A 14,051-nucleotide genomic window follows, 5' to 3' on the forward strand; every position below is an offset into this window, starting at 1 on the left:
CCCAACTGTCTACGCGCACATAAGGAAAATTCTAGACAAAGGCTGCGAAGTGGAGTACGCAATGCCAGTGCAGTTCGAAAAGAAAGTTGAATTACCTTTTACCGAGGAATTCACATTTTTAAACACAAAATTTATATGTTTTCTCTTAATATCCATGTACGCATTTATCAGCATTATATATCCTTGCCGGGGGCTCTTCCAGAAATGTGTAACAGGTGGTAGCTTTTACCTGAGCTTCGTTTGGGTTGATATTTTCCTGGGGATTGAAAAGGTAGATTCAGATTCTCCTACTTTCCAAACTGTTATTTTTTTTTTTTTTTTTCAGTTCAATTATGTCGTTCGCAAAAAAGGATTGCACATGGCCGTATCTTTAACATATGTAGGTTGCCAAAACTGAGGTGGAAACAAACGCGCGTTAAGGGATACAAATATTGTGGTAAATATACAGTATGTGCCTCTCCCCTATTTTTTTTTATGAATTAATTTTTCATTCCAGTAAATTGTAAATTTCAGCGATTCGAACATAAGCCATCTTCCCTTATGTCATTCTGTTTTCTTCATTATCTTGTATTAAGCACATATTCTTATGCTTTTCCTTTTTTTTACGTGACGGAAAAGGGTACTGTGTTGCAGCGTTCCTTTTTATAATGTATATACGACGAGTTTCAAGCAATCGTTGGAGTTGCGTATCAATACAAAAGGAGGGAGGAAAACTAAAAATAAACTACCGTTTTGTGAAATGGTTAAATTTTGCTCTACTTAAAATGGGGGAAAAAAAAGGAAGAGATAAAAGAATTAATTACATGTTGAAAAAACCGCTTATGTTTAAAAAATTTAAAAATTGACAAATTTTTAAGGAGTTATATTATCACCCCACAGGATTTTTTACCAATTGGGGACTTCAACAAAGGGTTGAAAATTTTTTCCAAATTTGAAGAATTTTTTTTTTTTTTTTGTACACAATAAAGGTAGCATTTTTTTTTTTTTTTTTTCTTTTTTGGCTTTATGAGGATGATGCATTTTTACATTTTGTAGAATTATATTTACATTTGTTTCGTGGGAAAAACATGAAGATACAGCGTGTTCTCTGCGCAGATAATAATACATAAAAAATACGTAGGCACAAAAATGCATCCCTGCCATTTGAAGGGCCTGGGAGAAAAATACAGATCTGAACATTTACACTTCAAGGCGAAGGGAGGCTAATCATAACTGACCGTTGCGATGTTATTGTTAAGAAAAAAAAAAAAAAAAAAAAAGAAAGTTACAATAATGTTGTGCCTCACTATTTGTCGTTATTTCATCTGACGTCTTCACGTTCTGCACAAATAATGGAAATTTTTTTTAGTACCTACTGAATAATTTTTATGAACATTTGTTTTAAGTGTACCCCGCGCGAGCATTTACAACATTATCAAACCACACCCGGTGTGACATTTGTCTTAGCCCCTGATTCATGTGTGCCTAATTCCGTGAACTTCGAAATGGTAAAGGTAACGTGTGCTTAGGGGGGTACTCACAAATATGCATAGTACGTTCGTTTCGCTTTTTTAGTGAGAAATAAGGCATAGTTGTGCATTATTAGTCATGGGCCAAGGCATTTGCTGTATGCGCGTTTTGTTTACAGGCCATTGGTGACTTAACGGATAAAAGACATCACTGCGGTTGATAGGACGAACGCTTTTTCGGAACCGATAAAGAAGGGAAAGGGTATTGTACACGTACACATAAGCGCATATATGAGCGTATTTATTAAGATTTTTATGTAGCCCACGTGGAATAGTCCCTTGATGCTTTTGTTTTTTTCTTGTTCCTCGTTAGGATGAATTTAGTCGACTACGAATTTTCCAGCGACGAAGAACGCGCTGAGGCACCCGAAAAAAGGGAGATTCAGCACGGAGATTCAGCAGAAGGGGGGAATAAATGCACAGAGAATAAAAAGAATGAAGAAAGGAGCAGGGACAATAGCTCTAGTAAGGAAGGAAATCATGGTCTTGGTGGAAATGAAACCGATAATGTGTGTGCTAAAAAAAAGGCGCATATCCATCTAGCACAAAAATGGGATGCAGGTAGAGAAAACGCATCCATGGGGGATAAAACACACGACTCAGATGTAATGCGTAACGATGGAATTGCAGAGGGAAATGAGGCACCCAGTGAAGCGCCTTTATTAAGTAAATTAAAAGACGCAGAAAATATGTCACATTATGATGGTGGCGGTGACGATGACAATGGTGATGATTGCGTTGATGGCCACGGTACCGAAGTAAGGCCCGGTGAGCAGCACAGGAAAGAGCAAAACAAACAGAGGAGCGCACCACTAGTGAGTGAGCAGAAAGACAACCCAATTGCGAAGGGAGCCAACCTCCTAGAAAGTAACAACCTTATCAATATCAGCGTAAACGAAAACAATTTTGATGACTTATTTTTTCTGCCCCCAAATGAATACTCAGATTGTCTGAACCAAAAAATAGAGGAACTGTCAAAACTGTATGAACTAAATTTAACAATTAATAAAAATATAATTAACTCAAATGAATATAAAAATCCCTGCATTTTGGAAAAAATTATGCAGATTTTTCAAATTGATGTATATTCATCTAACTATCCTTTGAGTATTTACAACCCTCATGATTTTTTATCCATTGATTTGTTTAACGAAAAAGGAGAGGAAACGGATCAGAAGAAAACCAAGACGAAGTGGTCTAACCATTGATAAGTACTTCACATTTGATAAGTTCCACAAGGTTGTTTTGCATCATGGAGAGGGGGTGGCTATTAGACGGGGATAATCTCTATGTTATGCGTGAGGAGTGCCAAATGTGTTAACATGTCTTAGGAGTAACCCTCCTGATGGATAGCCATAAGAATAGTAGCAACGAAGCAGACGGTACAGGTGGGATTGTAAGACACTCTGGTTAGCTGCTAGTATGCAACAATGCCCTTGCGCATGGGGGAGGTGAAATAAGCATCCACGTTGTCCATCCCAGCAAGCATCTTTTGGTCGCTCCATTTTGTGCCGAAAAAAATGAGCACGCATAGTACTTAAGATTTAATTAGAGTTAAAAAGTGTACATTATTATCGTGGGGGGGGGGGGCAAATAAAACTTCCTTTTACGTTATTCAAAAATGAAAAAAGAGGAAGGTACACATGGGCTAAATGCAATTGAGTGGGCACAAATGCAGTGAGGTGGAGAAAGACAGGACAGGGGCACCCGTGCAACGTACGAAAAAAAAAAAAAAAAAGATTTAAAAAATGCCAAAAAAATGGCAGGTTGTCAGTAATGGCAGTAATATTTCAAAACAAAATATCTAAAAAATGATTAAAAACAAAAACAAATTTTACATCGAGCGAACGAAATGATCGCACCATTCTGCCACAACGTGTGGCTGGCCACATGTGCAGCCACAACATCACCAATTTTGTGACAACGCAACGCAATGGTATACCAGTTTTAAAAAAGGGATCACATAAAATGGGGGAAAATATCTCCATGGTGGAGGAGGGCCTGTCCCCCCTCCCCCCCTTTTTTTTTTTTCTCTGGGACGCACAAAGAATAGGAACTACTCTTCACTTACTTGGAGTAACACCATATGATAGATAATTCGAAATGAAGGAAAACTTATCAGGAGAGCCTTGCAAATATTTAAAAAATTCATCAAAATTGCTGATGGCATTTTTGGCCTTTTCCTTCAGTAACTTCTTTTCATTATCCTTATTTTGACAAAGGATGCAATGTTCCTCCCCATTTAGACAATAAAAATGATAGGAATGGTTGCACAAGAAATGAATAATTGGGACGGATAACATTTCTTTGCAGATGGAGCAATAAGTATTATCAATAATGTGAAAGTTGTACTTTTGTCTGGCTTTTTTTTTTTTTAATTTTATATAACTCCCTTTTATCTCTCACTATTTGAGCATATTTTTTATTTATATTTCTATTCATTTGATTTATATACGAAATCACCATTTTTTTCACGCACCCATAATTTTTGTTGTACTTTCGCAGAATGCTTATCAGGTGCAACAATGATATGGATGATTTTTTATTTAATGTTTTTACAAACCGCGTGAGGTACTTGTCATCATTTAGTAATGACAGGTAATAAAAAATGTAATTGTGGCACATGGAGTCTTTTACCTTCATGAGGTGCATACACGTGTTAAATAACTTTTTCGCAAATTTTTGATTTGTAATTTGTATTAAGTTGTAACTTCGCAGAGCGGGGTTATGACTATGAAGTTTGATTTGCTGCAGTGGGGGTTGTAGAGCATGTTTTGCGTAACTCAGTCTGAATTTTTTCACCATTTTTAGGGTCGTAAAAAGGAAGTACATATCATGCTTGTTCATTTTATTGGAGACGTAAAGAAGTCCCTTGTTGTAGTTATAAATGGACAACAGAATGGCAGATAAGAAGGTTATATTTTTATCTTCATTTTTGATCAGCTTATCTATGTTGAAGGTGAGGACGTGGTTCTCTTTTTCTTTTGTCTTATATTTCTGAAGCAAAATTTGCATGACGGTGACGAACAGGATATAGTCATATTCCCCATTGAAAATGTCGAACTCTATCTTTTTGTTACTTATGATGTTGGCTGTCGTCGCAGTTTCGTCATACAGTGTTGTGTCGTTGGTCAGGGGAGGGGGGTTATCTCTTTCGTGGGTTTGTTCTCGGAGGATGTTCTCCTGCTTTATCGAAATGTTTTGCCAATTTTTTTGAGAGTCCCTACCTGTGTCATTTGCCGCCAGAACGCTTCTTTTTTCTCCCCCTTTTGAATTTTTTTTATCGAGAAATTTAAGGATAAAAAGAAATAGAAAATCTATGTTGTCAAGGAATAGGGGAATAAATATTGTCAAATTTAAATTGTATTTTTTAATGATCTTTTTTAACAAAAAAATGGTGCGTTGCGGGAAATATTTGATAAACTTGTATCCATATCGAAAGAGCAAAATGCATATATTTTCTACGTCCAGCTTGAATATATATTTGAGGCTCTTTTCGTAATTTTCAAATTTGTCAATCAGGATGGAGATATACGTCAAGTGGTCCTTATTCTTTTTTGAAAATTTCAAAACGATATTGTAGTAGCCAACGTTGGATAAAAACTTGTACGTTTTCTGCAAATTTATTTTATTTTTATTGTTCCTTATGAAAGATATGATTTTTTTTTTTTTGCATTCTTTCTTGTAGCAAGTGAGAAGCATCATTGTGTGCTCATCATTGAAGAGATGAACTTCGTGCAAATTTTCCAAATATCTGGATAAATATTCATATAACTCTAGGTTTAAATATTTGTGAATAACGATGGCTGTTTCTAGGAAGCCTATGGTGTTGATGTAATGATGCATGGCTAGCTCGTACTGCTCCTTTTCGAATAAAAAATCGGCATATATTTGATGCACATGGCCAAAGTTAATGGTGTGATAATTTTTGTTCAAGTCAGCAAATTTTAATAACCAGAGGAACAACTTTTTCTTTTTAAACATGTGCACAATTTCGTTCATGTTCTTTTCTTTTATGACAATTTTTATTTGATTTCTACAATTTTTAAAAAGTTTGTTTAATTTAAATAGCTTTTTTGAGTAGTACTCTTTGTCTTCTGCGCTGTTATTTTCATCTCTTCGGGCCTCATCTTTTCGATCCAAAAATATATCATACTTTAAATCGCCTTTCATCAGGTTAGTACTTCCACTATTATTGTTAATACTGTCATTGTACATTTTTAGAATATCGAAACTTTTCGATTTGCTGCTTTCTGTTTCTTTGAAGATATTACTTATGCTATCACTTTTGCTGTTCTTCCCATGGTTTACTTCTCCAACTGCGTTCCATTTCATTTTTAGGTGTTCGTAAAAGTAAAATTTGTCCACCTTTACCTCCGGCTGATGTATGTATTCGTCCACAATTAGAAACAGTAAGTTGTTAAAAAATACAACGTTTGTTATGAGGCAGTTAAACGTCCCTCGGAAAACCTGCAGCTTCATTTCTTCATGTATCACATATATGTTCACATAAAATTTTCTTCTAACTTCCGTGAGTAGGATTAAATAAAATTTTACTGCAAACAAATTTATTACTTTATTTTCTAGCAAAATGTATTCCAGACTTTTATTGGTGAGGTCTAGCACAAAGAGAAGTTTCAATACATTATGACAGATGTACAACACGTTTATTTCTTCGTTGTATGCGGACAACACCGGCTCGTGGAAAGGAGGTGGTCCGTTATCATTATTGCTGCTACTGGTGTTATCACTTGTGGGGTCTTCTTCTCCATTGTCGCTGTTGCTTGTGCCTCCATTGGAGGTTCCTCCGCTCGTTTTCGAAGAGTAATGCTTCTCCAACGCGATGCATTCGATGAATGTATAACTTATGGACGAATCATTTATGATCAGTCTGTATACATTTATTGAATTCTTTTTCATCACTATTAAGATGTCCTCTCTACATAGGAACATATTTTCATAAGTGTCTTCCTCCTCCACTTGAGTTAATTCACTTTTCGTGATAGAGTAATCATTATTTATGTGATAAAATGAGATTTTTTTATTTTCTAGGGTAGTTATATACCCGAGGCACTTCGAAATTAGCGTCTTCTTTATATTCTCGATGTTCTTACTTAGTTGTAATTTTTTCAGCAGGGTGAAGTTGTACGCCCTGATGTTGTAGATGCTGCATACTAGGGCATTCTTGCTTTTGCTAAAAAAAGGAAGCGGGTGAAAAGTAAAGGTTAATATGGACACCCGCAGAATGGGGAATTATGCGCGACCACTCGACCAACCACATGTTGGCAAAAGGGGCATAAATCGAATGGCAATGATGCGGGTACAAAAAAGGGGAATCACACAGCGTTAAGGTAATGTATCTCGTTTTTCCGCTACGTATGTTCCTCCTAATGAGGATGGGCGGCACTCCCTCTCATTCGATGCCATTTTGGCACTCCAGCATTTTCGCGGCAATCATGTGTGTAGGGATGGGGGGGGAGCATCGTCTGGGGGCAAGCATACTCATGCGATAGCCGCGCATTAGCCCAACTCACGGAATTACCCAAGCACAACGAGGTTATTCGTTTTGTCACAAAAACAAAAATCGACTACCAACAGATCTGAGTTTATTGTGGTAACGTTTAGATTAACGGGGTCTATAAAAAGCAGCTTGTCTACAAACACGTTGATAAATTTTTTGGAGGTCGAAAAGTATATCCCTTCGTGGCTATTCAAAAAGTTTTGTACTTCACCTGCGGGGGTGAGAAGGCACATGCGTATTGCAAATAAGGAATCGAAAAAGAAAAAAAGTGCTTAAGTGTGTATGCACTATGGGGTTAAACATATGCAAGCATGTGTATACCCTACGCATGCATGCACTCGCAAGCTTTACAAAGGTGCGCTTGTATAGAAAAAGGCACACTCGTATGGAAACATATAATTTGCTTATTATGACAAATTCGATGGGATTGCTTTGTTTCCGCTCCCTCCCTTTACCTGTATCTTTCGTTTGATCTCTGTCGAAAAGTTGCAGTTTTCTAAAATTGAACATCTTGTCCGTATGTACATGAATATAATGTATATTTCTGCTAAGTAAATTTATTTTTCATTTTTTTTTAAACTAACCAAATAATTACAGAACAAACAAATACTATCTCATTTACGAAGCAAATATATATAACCCTTTCTTCCAGCAGCGCTGTTTTATTTTACTTTCGCACTGTTCCCTTTTTCTTTATTTCTCAATATGCCAGGAACTTCTATGAGAAGAGTTTTTCCCTTTACGTTAAATGGGCCTTTGCGCATATATTTCTGAGCTTGTACAGTTGAAAGTCCTATACGCACAAAACTGTCATTTTTTTTTTAGCCATATTTTTACGCCAAACATGTTGTTTGGGGTGATAAATGTGGGGAGAAAATTTTTACTCCAACGCATTGAAGTAGAAATTTGCGGCTGAGGGGAAAAATAAAAATTGCTATGCGTGAAAAAAAAAGAAAAAAAAAATATTGGGAGGACTTTCAGTGCTTATTTGGGACGTTCTGGTAGATGGAGCTTTTTGCACTTAAAAATGGGAGGCACGTGTTGGCGCAAGTGAAGGCTATGCGTAAGCTAAAATGGCGCAAAAAGGGAAGATGTAAACACAAAAAGGAAAAAGAAAGCGTAATGTAACAAAACGAAACAAAGAAAAAGGGAAAAGGAAGCCCAATTGATAACAGCAATAAAAAGAACAACAAAGAAGGGATGCTAAGGGAGAAAATCCCAACGAATTTAACCCTGTGAAGTGAAATGCGAGGGTCATAAGTGGGAATATATACGCACATGCCCATACTTTTATGGGAGGAAACATACCCACGTGCTGCTCCATACCCATGTGCCGCTCCATACACATGTGCCGCTCCATACCCACGTGCCGCCGCATACCAATGTGCCGCTCCATATCAATGTGCTTATGCTAGGCAAGGGCTAACCGTGCGGAAGAAACAAAATGAATGACCCGAAGGAGGGTGTGAAAATAGAATTGCTGCGCCTGAGTCCCCCAGCACTTAACCTAAACATTTGGAACTTGTTCAAGATTAAGGAAGTAGGAAATATCGATTTTGAAAAAAGTGAAAGTAAAGAGGACCTGAGCTTGTCAAATGAATTCAGCCTAAGTCTGCCGATCAATTCTAGGAAGATATACATTGGGCAGAATTTGAAGTCCCAAATTAATATTTCCAATAATTTAAAAAATGAGATTCAAATATGCACAATCAGTGTGGATGTTATGACAAGGCATACCACGTTTAATATTTATAGAAGTGTGGAACATGTCACAGTACAGTCGAATTCTTTTTTTAACTTTTTAACAACTTTTCTAGTGACCTTTGCGGACATGTTCACGTAAGAATGAGGATAACGGAGGGTGGTAAAGGCGCATCGTTTGGTGGTGCCCGTTAGCATTTTTGTGTGTTGGTGACGAGTGGCACGTCCATCAAGCGAGTGCACATGTGTTACCATGCATACTATATCTTTTTGCTGTAGACCAAGTCATTTTTTCCATTTGTTCCTTTTTTTTACCTGATGACTCTTTTGATGTAGTTATCTTTTGGCAAACAAGATTATCCTCACTCTTTTTTTTTTTCCCCCTATTACTTTTTTTCTTTTTTTTTTCGCATCCCCCATAGAGTTCACTGCGCGGTGGAATACTTACAAGGAAATGAAAAGAAAAAGTTGAGGAAGGACTTCAACTTTATATGTAAAAATCCGTTCCACTTGAAGACATTGATACTGCAGAAGGAAGACAAAATATACATAGAGGCGGTGGTGAGAAATATCGAAGAGGATAACATAATGCTAAATGATGTTGTATTTAAGGACATAAAATGCGAACTGATAAAAAGTGAAGATGCACTTAAAACGCATGATGGGTTGTACTATTTGAAGCAGAATGATGAGTATTCCATGATTTTTTGTGTAAAGGATGAGGAAAGCAAATTACGCATTTTAAAAACCCCATGTGATGAAAATATAACCAATATAGAGATGCTTTTCTTCACAAGTAATGGCGGTAAAGGCATAAACAATTCGCACTTTTTAAAAAAAAACATAATTACAGATAATGTCCGGATATACCTACAGCAAAATGAGCATCCTTTTTACGTAGTAAATAAAATGTACAAATTCGAAATTGTGTTTGAAAATAATACGGATGAAAGCATCCCTCTGGAAATATTCATTCACAATAATTCCGATATTCATGTGGTGAACAATTTTGTAAAGGCCCACATAATTGAGGAGAGAAAAAAAGTTTCCCATTTTTTTTACGTTTTGTTTGTTAACCCTGGAGTTCACTTTTTTAATAAAATTACGATATGTAATAAGAGGACTAAAAAAAGAATAGATTACGTGAGGCTGTTCAGGCTGTTCGTGAAGTAGCGCGCATGTAAGCATGCACGAGTGCAACGTGTACTTGATGCGTGTCTACATGTGTGTATATATGTATTCGTGTGAGCAAGTGGTTCCACGCGAGTGTACACATATAAGCATATGTACCTACCCGCTGGTGGACACGCAGGAATTACATATATTTATGTGCGTATACATACGACTTCCAAACAAATAGCGTAAAAAAAAAAAAAAAAAAAAAAAAAAAACTGGTGGACAATGCGATATACGAAAAAACGAGAATGAGTTTTTCATATTCGGACAAATAATTTTTAAAATTATAGCAAAAAAAAAAAAAAAAGAAAAGAAAAGAAAAGAAAATACAGTTTGTCTACTTTATAAATGCTGTGGAATTCACAAAAAAGCGTGGTGCCCAAAAAAAAAAAAAAAAACGCTCACTTCTTTGTATTTTGCTCTAGGACAAAATTAGCCGCATTACCCACGATCAAATTGATTCTTCGAACTTTCGTTTCTTCTTTGTTTACTGACAAGGTGCTTTCTTCGCATTCATCTTCGCTGGACGTATAATCATTTAACTGGTCTTTGTTAAAAAAATCTACTTCGTCGTAAAAGGTACTTTCAAAGTAATGTTCGTCGAATGTTAAGTCGTTACATTTTTTCTCAAAGTAGTAATTATTGTACGCTTTCACCTTTCCCAATTCGTTATGATCAAAGTAGTAAAAGCTGACATATCCGTCTGAACTCGAGCATGCGCATATGTTCCCCAGGTTATTCCATGATATATCTGTGATTGGGCAGAGGTGTATATTTTTGACTATGCTGATTGGCGTGTCCAGAATTTCGCTGTCGTAAAAGTAGACGCTTCCGTCAAAGGTTCCCAAAGAGTAAATGAATCTTTCCTCCTTTTTCTCCTTCGTTTCGCAAACCTCCAGTTCGTTTTTTTCGTCGCTGCACTTGTCGGCAGCGTCCTGCTTTTGGTCGAGGCGCGCTCCCCCTTCGTTATGGTCATTTTGATCACTTTGGTCATTTTGGTCGTTTTGGTCGTTTTGGTCGTTTTGGTCAGTTTCGCTATTTTCGTCATTTCCCTCATTTTCGCCATTTTCTTCGTTATCCTCGTTATCCTCCTCGTCGTCCTTATCCTCGTTATCTTCGTTTTCATCGGCATCCTCCTCCGTGTCCTCTTCTGGGTCTTCCGCTTCGGCCGCCAAATCTTCGCACTCCTCCTCCTCCTTCTGCTCCTCTTCATTCTTGTCAACGTTATTCGACAAGGAGTATTCCCCTGTGGAGTCTATGAAATCCTCTTTCTCGTCATCATACTGGATGTCGCTATCAGAGATGGTGCTACTAACATCTTCGCTCACATCATCTTGCACTTCGGTATCGTTAAACAGTAAAGTTTTCTCATAATTTAGCTTTATCAAATGTTCATAATTTTTTAATTCGTTAATAAACCCCGCTTCATCGAACATTTTTCTTTTTTTATTCACACTGTTAGATCCATCTGGATCATTTGACTCTGAGCTCATCAAATGCTGGTAGCATCGTTTGAGGATATTCTGGTGTGATCTTAACTTAAAAGTGTTATAATTAAATTTGGCTACTAAAAAATGGCTGGTTTGGGAAAAAACAGTAAAAAATGGGATATTGTACCTAATGAACAAATTCTTATGGTATATGTAGAAGCAGCTGAACGCTTTTGTCTGGTTGATGGTTTTTACATTTTCTTCTGGTTTTGTGTTTTTGTCATGAAGCTTTTCAATTTGTTCGAATTGAATGCCACTTGGTGCTATTAGAAATTCTCCATTGGGGGAAAAATCAATGCGTCTAAAAAAGGAAGGAAGCATTTCTTCGCTTGAGAATAAGCATCTTTTTAATTTTTTTTCTTCCTCTTCCTCTTCTTCTTCTTCCTCATCTTCTGGTTCATTCTCTCGCAATTCTTTTTCTTCTTTTCGCGCACACTTTTTTTTTTTATCTTCATCATCGTAATCTTCTTCATGGTCCTCATTTTCCCCGCGTGTTCCTTGCATGTCTAGTTTTCCCTTCTGCTCGCCTTTTTTTTTCTCCGTTTGTCCTTCATCTGCTTCGCCTTTCCTTTCATTCGCGAATTCTTCGGTCAAATCATCCGGTCCACTTTGCATTTCTTTCTTTTCGTCCCTTTTAGTTGCAGAGTGCTCATGCCTGTCTGCACCCTTCTCGTTAAACTCATACTCATCATACGTGATGTAAGCGGTGGATCGTTTTTCTAGCTGGTCTGCTTTTATATTTTTTATAGAATTTTCCAGTTTCCATGATTTGCCATCGTTTTTTTTTTTCCATATTTTGAGGGTCTGGTCAGCACTGAGAGAAGCCAAAAATTCGTTGTTCAGATCTAGTGATATTCCTTGGATGATTCCTGCATGTCCTTCTAAAACCTTTACTTTGCAATTCGAGTTTTTAACAAATTCGATTATGTTAATGTTATTATCCTCGTTTCCTATGTATAAGGTGTCGTTATTCGACCAAGTGATGCTGTTGATAACTCCACTGCATCTGAATGAGCCCACTATATTCCACCATTCTTTATAATCTAGAAAGCTTATGTCATACCCTAGAGGAATATTTTTTGGTTTTTTGCTCTTTTCCCATATGTATAAAAATTTATCTTCCCCTCCGCTGGCTAAGTATCTACCATTTTTGTTAAAACGGACACAATTTATTTCTCCGTTATGACCTATAAACCTGCTTAAACATTTGACTATCAAGTCGTCTTTTATGTATATTCTCCATAAGTGCACAAATTCATCTGCACCACAGGTGGCGATGTTAAACTTGATGGATTTTTTTTTTCCTTTTTTTGTTTTTTTTTCCTCTTCGTCTTGGCTGTCACTCTCTACATATTCTTCTTCGCCTTTCAGGGTCGCAGGGGTGGGTTTTTCTTGGGGGGAACTGTTCCCCGAACTGGTATCAGAGCAATTATTTTTCTTGACTGCGCTGTTTTTTTCGTTATCATCTGCGACGTTTTCATCATTATGGAGGTTCACCGCGTTGTGAACGCTGCTTACCTCGTAGTTTATGTCCTCCCTGATTATGTCCTTCCCGATTATGTCCTCCTCGATTATGACTTCCCCGTTTTTTTGCATGCCATTTGGATGGACGGAAGACAAGGGGAGGTTATTCCCCCTCTGCACTTCATTCTGCACTGAAAAATTTGTGTCACATTTATTCTCTTTATCTTTTATAAATTTTTTAAATAATTCATATTTCTTGTTTAGCTTTTTGACGCTGTAATAATTGGGGTGTGGTTGTATGTCCACAGAATAAATTCGGTCGCTCCGTTTGTTATCTTTGCTATGCCACAATATTTGGGGTAAATACACGTGTGGCATTTTTCTTCTTACGAAATGGGAAAAATAAGAAATGAAAAAAAAAGGAGAGAAATATGCAAAACGCAAAAAAATGAGAAAAATACGAGAAATGAATAGAGGCAGGGTGGGGGTAAAGCCTCGATGTGAAACGTTGATGAGAAGGGGAAATGTGAAGGGGGCAGAATGTGCGAAGAAAGAAGAGAAAGAAAAAAAAAAGGAAACTACGATAAAATAATGAGCCTAAAAATTCGACGATCGTAAGGGCAGATAAAAAAAAAAAAAGAGAAAAAAGCAGGCGTAGGGGAGAATGCCAAGGTGAAAAATAAATTGAGGGGAAAATAAAAACGTGGGAAAATTAAACGAGATCTTCGCAAAACTTTAACAAAAAAAAAAAAAAGAAAAAGCTTGTTTTAAAAAATAAGTTACATTATTTAATTTATGCCTATAAGCATGAAGTCATTACAGTCAAAGAAGAAATAAATTCTATTAAAAAAGTGTTACTCAAATGGGGAACACAATATTTCCTGGAGCTTCGCACGTTAGTGAAGGTACCCTGAAGCTGCTGCAGTAAATGTGTAATTTGAAACTTTTGTAATGGGAACTTAAGTTTTAACGTAAAAATGAAATGCTGAAAATGAAGAAGGTGACCTAAGCCAGGTTAATAAATTGAGAGGAAAGAAAAAAAAAAAAAAGAGAGCGAGAAATTAATAAATGAGAGAAAAGAAAAAAAAAAAAAAAACGGGGAAACAGAAAAGCAAAAAAGCAAAAAAGCAGAAAAGCAGAAAAACAGAAAAACAGAAAAATTAATATCATACATTTGGAAAAATAAAAAAA

At 36.6% G+C, this 14,051-nt stretch overlaps 5 protein-coding genes across 5 annotated transcripts in view; 2 read left to right on the top strand and 3 right to left on the bottom strand.

The window, feature by feature from the left end:
• Positions 1 to 174, bottom strand: part of PCYB_104070 (hypothetical protein) — a gene marked incomplete at both ends in the record, with an annotated part of 1,418 nt that extends 1,244 nt beyond the window's left edge. The window contains one exon of the mRNA XM_004222956.1: positions 96 to 174. Within this exon, the coding sequence (XP_004223004.1) occupies positions 96 to 174 (79 nt within the window). The remainder of the gene's footprint in view (positions 1 to 95) is intronic.
• A 1,310-nt stretch (positions 175 to 1,484) lies between these two features.
• PCYB_104080 (HCNGP-like protein) lies at positions 1,485 to 2,716 on the top strand (the record flags this gene model as incomplete). The annotated part of the gene is made up of 2 exons (XM_004222957.1): positions 1,485 to 1,498; positions 1,822 to 2,716. 2 exons carry the CDS (start codon positions 1,485 to 1,487, stop codon positions 2,714 to 2,716), a joined length of 909 nt encoding a protein of 302 aa, XP_004223005.1.
• Positions 2,717 to 3,839: 1,123 nt separating this feature from the next.
• Positions 3,840 to 7,539, bottom strand: PCYB_104090 (hypothetical protein; the record flags this gene model as incomplete). Its single annotated transcript, XM_004222958.1, has 3 exons — positions 3,840 to 6,702; positions 7,051 to 7,240; positions 7,485 to 7,539. 3 exons carry the CDS (start codon positions 7,537 to 7,539, stop codon positions 3,840 to 3,842), a joined length of 3,108 nt encoding a protein of 1,035 aa, XP_004223006.1.
• Positions 7,540 to 8,473: 934 nt separating this feature from the next.
• PCYB_104100 (hypothetical protein) lies at positions 8,474 to 9,903 on the top strand (the record flags this gene model as incomplete). Its single annotated transcript, XM_004222959.1, has 2 exons — positions 8,474 to 8,868; positions 9,153 to 9,903. The coding sequence occupies 2 exons, from the start codon at positions 8,474 to 8,476 to the stop codon at positions 9,901 to 9,903; spliced, it is 1,146 nt and encodes a 381-aa protein (XP_004223007.1).
• A 404-nt stretch (positions 9,904 to 10,307) lies between these two features.
• Positions 10,308 to 13,238, bottom strand: PCYB_104110 (hypothetical protein; the record flags this gene model as incomplete). The annotated part of the gene is made up of 2 exons (XM_004222960.1): positions 10,308 to 11,484; positions 11,524 to 13,238. The coding sequence occupies 2 exons, from the start codon at positions 13,236 to 13,238 to the stop codon at positions 10,308 to 10,310; spliced, it is 2,892 nt and encodes a 963-aa protein (XP_004223008.1).
• Positions 13,239 to 14,051: the final 813 nt, after the last annotated feature.

Source organism: Plasmodium cynomolgi, chromosome 10, assembly GCF_000321355.1.
Source record: "Plasmodium cynomolgi strain B DNA, chromosome 10, whole genome shotgun sequence".
Lineage (NCBI taxonomy): Eukaryota > Apicomplexa > Aconoidasida > Haemosporida > Plasmodiidae > Plasmodium > Plasmodium cynomolgi.